Source organism: Limulus polyphemus, unplaced genomic scaffold (assembly GCF_000517525.1).
Source record: "Limulus polyphemus unplaced genomic scaffold, Limulus_polyphemus-2.1.2 Scaffold11734, whole genome shotgun sequence".
NCBI classification, from domain to species: domain Eukaryota; kingdom Metazoa; phylum Arthropoda; class Merostomata; order Xiphosura; family Limulidae; genus Limulus; species Limulus polyphemus.
The window spans coordinates 9069-14015 of NW_013677344.1; the positions used below are offsets into that span (position 1 = coordinate 9069).

Consider the following 4947-nt stretch of genomic DNA (forward strand, 5'->3'; position numbering starts at 1 on the left):
ATTGTTAATATAAGGTGACATTAGATTAACACAATGAGTCACTATCTGATATATTGTTAATATAAGGTGACATTAAATTAACACTGAGTCACTATCTGATATATTGTTAATATAAAGTAACATTAAATTAACGCAGTGAGTCACTATCTGATATATTGTTAATATAAAGTAACATTAAATTAACGCAGTGAGTCACTATCTGATATATTGTTAATATAAAGTAACATTAAATTAACACAGTGAGTCACTATCTGATATATTGTTAATATAAAGTAACATTAAATTAACACAGTGAGTCACTATGTGATATATTGTTAAAATATAAGATTATTATTTTGGTTCTTGTGTGCTGAAGTTTCCTGTCAGAGAATTAGTTGGTGTTGTTACTAATAAAACCCCTCAACATTGTATTTAGTTGTATTGTTATATTTAAAGGAATGATTTAAATATAATAAAATAAATTGATATACTGTAGTTGTCTGATAAACCTGCTTGAATTTAACATTTTTAGGTCATCCTAAAAAGTTAGCATATTTTTTAGATATTTTCTGTCTATATTTTCATTTGACAAATATGTCTCTATAGTGAACGTGTAAATCACAGTAGTTCCACAGAAACATTTCGAACAATTTGTATTACCTTAGTACACAAATGTCTCCACAGTAGTTCCACAGAAACATTTCGAACAATTTGTATTACCTTAGTACACAAATGTCTCCACAGTAGTTCCACAGAAACATTTCGAACAATTTGTATTACCTTAGTACACAAATGTCTCCACAGTAGTTCCACAGAAACATTTCGAACAATTTGTATTACCTTAGTACACAAATGTCTCCACAGTAGTTCCACAGAAACATTTCGAACAATTTGTATTACCTTAGTACACAAATGTCTCCACAGTAGTTCCACAGAAACATTTCGAACAATTTGTATTACCTTAGTACACAAATGTCTCTAGGGACAAAGTTAGGTAAACGTTTACTCTAGTGATAAGATACATTGTGAACATCTGATGATATTTTAACAGAGCCACGGGTATGTGGACAACCTGAGAGACCACCCAACTCCACACTGAATGTGTCAAGTTTTACAGTAGGAAGTGTGGTGGAGTATGCATGTGACCCAGGCCACCTGTTGATGGGGCCCAGTACTAGAACTTGTCTTGCCAGCAGTTTTTTCAGTCAGTTTCCACCAAGTTGTCGATGTAAGTGTTTATAAGAACTGAACTTATTACATAGTTTTTCACGAGTATGAGCTAGTGAATCAGCTAATGACTAAAATTTTTAAAGTATGTGGTAACACATACAGTTGTTATGTGGCTTATCTGTAACATATCAGTTATATAACACTAACTCTCTTGGTGTGTCTAGACTTGGAGTGTGGTCCACCGGCAAGTATTCCCAACGGAGGTTATGAACTATACAATGGGACACGTTATTATCTGAGTTCAGTCCAGTACTTCTGCAACAAAGGATTCAAACTTACAGGAAGGAGTTTATTAACTTGTGATGTAGATGAGAAGTGGAATGGACCTCCTCCCACATGCACAAGTAAGTTGTGATGAAAACTATTGTAGATTTAATGTTTAAAGATTTTTAGAGGAAACTCACCAAGGCGATTTTTCACGTTTTTCATAATAAATTGGTTAAAACTGTTTTTAAAAGTTTTTCACATTTTTACGATGTAAATGAAGGTTATAAGCTCAACCATGTACATACAAGTTTTCTAGCACCATAGTGTCTTTATTTTTCAAAGATCCAATGCCTTCTACCTCCAACAATCTTAGTTTTTCTAATACTGTTACTATTTTTATTGTTCAGAGATTCAATGCCCTTTACCTTCAACAATCTTAGTTTCTAATATTTTTATTGTTCAGAGATTCAATGCCCTCTACCTCCAACAATCCTAGTTTCTAATATTTTTATTGTTCAGAGATTCAATGCCCTCTACCTCCAACAATCCTAGTTTCTAATATTTTTATTGTTCAAAGATCCAATGCCCTCTACCTCCAACAGTCTTATTTTTCTAATATTTTTATTTTTCAGAGATTCGATGCCCTCTACCTCCAACAATCCTCAATGGACAGTTTACATTACCAAGAAACTACACTATTGCCCACACTGTGGTCCAGTATTCCTGTATTTTTGGATATAGCCTCAATGGAAGTGGCAGTCTTGTGTGTAGTGAAGAGGGAGTATGGGAAGGAGATGTTCCAACATGTGTTGGTAAGTTTCTAAATATCATCACGAATTATCAGATCAACATTTGCTTGTGTGTAACATTTCTCCTTAGAAGCTTTTGTTAGGAAATTACAATATTTCTTGTTTTTATTGTCATTCCTATTAGCTGATACAACAACTACAGAAGAAACAAGTATACGGATTTCTACACTAGAGTACAACACCTTACTCCCCACTACCCAAGTATTAACTGATACAGTAACACTGAATACTGATAATGTGGTCCCTCTTCTGGAACCAAGTACCACTAATACCAATGTAGTGACTACTATCAAGGAATTTAGTACAAATGTAGTGACCACTACCGAGGAATTTACAAATGTAGTGATCACTACCGAGGAATTTAGTACAAATGTAGTGACCACTACCGAGGAATTTAGTACAAATGTAATGACCACTACCGAGGATTCTAGTACAAATGGAATGACCACTACCGAGGAATCTAGTACAGATGGAATGACCACTACACTGGAATCCAGCACCTATAGACCAACATCTACAGATATTTTGTCCACAACAGAATTTTCCACTTCTCCACAAACCAAGATGTCTCATCATCATCTCATTCCATCTACAGTACATCCAACTTTTCCTCAGAGCACTAAGATGCCAACTTTCACTTTGGATTCTCGGGCAAATGAAATCACCGAATCGGATGACGTTAGAGAAACTTCCTCCAATGTGTTGGGAAAAATAGATCAACATGTGGAACCTGCAAAAGCAACATTAAATACAGGTTTGTTTGAGAAATGTGAATTAATGTATTACTTGATAAAACTAAGTTTTTTAAAGCAATATATTGTATTTTTTGGATCTCCAATCTAATTTTTTACGTTTCTGCAAAGACATTATACTTGTGAAGATAATAAGCTGTACTTAAGCTAAGAATCACTTGGTGAAACATGTTTATTTTATGTTTTCAGGAGGCTACATTGCTCTTGGGGTTTTTGGTGGATTTATTTTGCTAATTGCATTGACCACCATCCTTATAATTGCTGTCAGAAGGTAAGTTAACAGAGTTAGATTGTTTTTTAATCTTTTGTCCTTTTTATTTTATTCCCAGGCAGCCCATTGCGTGGCTTTGTGCTTAGTAACAAATAAACAATAACCTTTCATTTTAACTAAACGTGTTTTTTTTTACTTTTAGTTACTGACCTGTGTTGTATTTTGTTTGTTTTGTGTATCAGGTTACGAGACAAACCATCAACTTCTCGTTCAATGGATAGTCTTGCAAGCTCTACCTTCAGCAATAGTAATGGTGACCATGGCCTAAATAGGTATTACCAGCATGCTTGGGACAACCTTAGATATGGTATGAAGACCTCAACATCACCTTCAACAAAGTCCTCTCCACAGCAACCCAGTCATCACCATCAGATTTTGTCTCGTCAAGAAACTCTGGACAATCCAAACGTCCCAGGTAGAGGTAGAGGAGGTTTGGAGGAGTAGAATATGACCGTGTTACCATTAGGATGCAGACAAACAGTATCAGATGCTTGGATCCTCATCTTCATAAACAGAGAAATATTGGTACATCCTCTTTTAGTCATTATATATTTACACAACGACTTTTTATTATACTACCTCAGTCAGAATTTACCATCTTTTTGTGTGTATATTAAAATATATATATATTCATTTATTTATAAATAATAAATACAAATACATTAAATTTGCCTTTTTTTCCGTTTACAGTCATTGATTTTTTCTGGATGCAGAACCGTAAATTCTAAGATTACTCTTTAAGTTTGACACAACATATTTAATTGTTGGTGGCAGTTCTTTCTTCAAGACTAATTATTGGATACTGAGTTTGTCGAAACTGACTGAAAGATCGTATTTATTGTGAAAGATATGCCAAAGTTTCAGGTTTTTTTGTTGTATATAAAAGTGTATGTTTTCGATCTATAGACGTGTCCAGTATATTTCTTAGAATGATAGTCATTTTGTGATCAAACAATATACATTGTTACTTGAACAAGGTGGAATGTTCACAGTTTGTATTTAACGTTTTTACCTCACGATTTAGGACAAAAAAAGAGTTAGGAGTTTGAATGGTTTAATTGTAAACAGTATTTTATGTTGGAAAAGTGAAATGCGTGATTTTGTCCAACATTGTTGTGTATAAAACATTACGTTTGTTCTACTGGATTTAATTTTGTATATATTTCTACTTATAATAAAGGTTCTCTGTATACTAAAACTGTGTTCTCTGAAACACAAACATGTCTCTACTTCTAGTTTAACATGAACAGCTGTTTTATTAATTCCTGTCAAATAAACATCACGTCAGAAGAATTTTCTCCGTGTTCAGTTTATCAACTTGTATTACACCGGTGAATTACGTGAACAACAGGTAACCAATGGGTTTAGTTTCTTAAACCTTTACCACATCTGTTTAATGATAAATATAATCAGTAGTTTTATAGATTGAAGTTTATAACAGTAAAAATCGGGGTTCGAAACACGCAGTTGTACAGCAAACAAATTATATATCCTTGCCCGTAACACTAATTAACTCACACATAATAACGTTTCCTGTTGTCGAAGTAATAATAAACTAACGTGAACATGACTTTTATACACTTCCACTAGACGTGTCGAAGTAATAATAAACTAACGTGAACATGACTTTTCACACTTCCACTAGACGTGTCGAAGTAATAATAAACTAACGTGAACATGACTTTTCACACTTCCACTA

The 4947-nt window shown here is 33.6% G+C and overlaps 1 protein-coding gene across 1 annotated transcript in view; it reads left to right on the plus strand.

The window, feature by feature from the left end:
* Nucleotides 1-4476, plus strand: part of LOC106476826 — a gene marked incomplete at its 5' end in the record, with an annotated part of 7987 nt that extends 3511 nt beyond the window's left edge. The window contains 6 exons of the mRNA XM_013937446.2: nucleotides 1031-1207; nucleotides 1374-1553; nucleotides 2049-2228; nucleotides 2350-2979; nucleotides 3167-3248; nucleotides 3431-4476. Coding sequence (XP_013792900.2) covers nucleotides 1031-1207; nucleotides 1374-1553; nucleotides 2049-2228; nucleotides 2350-2979; nucleotides 3167-3248; nucleotides 3431-3692 — 1511 coding nt within the window. The remainder of the gene's footprint in view (nucleotides 1-1030; nucleotides 1208-1373; nucleotides 1554-2048; nucleotides 2229-2349; nucleotides 2980-3166; nucleotides 3249-3430) is intronic.
* Between the last annotated feature and the right edge of the window lie 471 nt (nucleotides 4477-4947).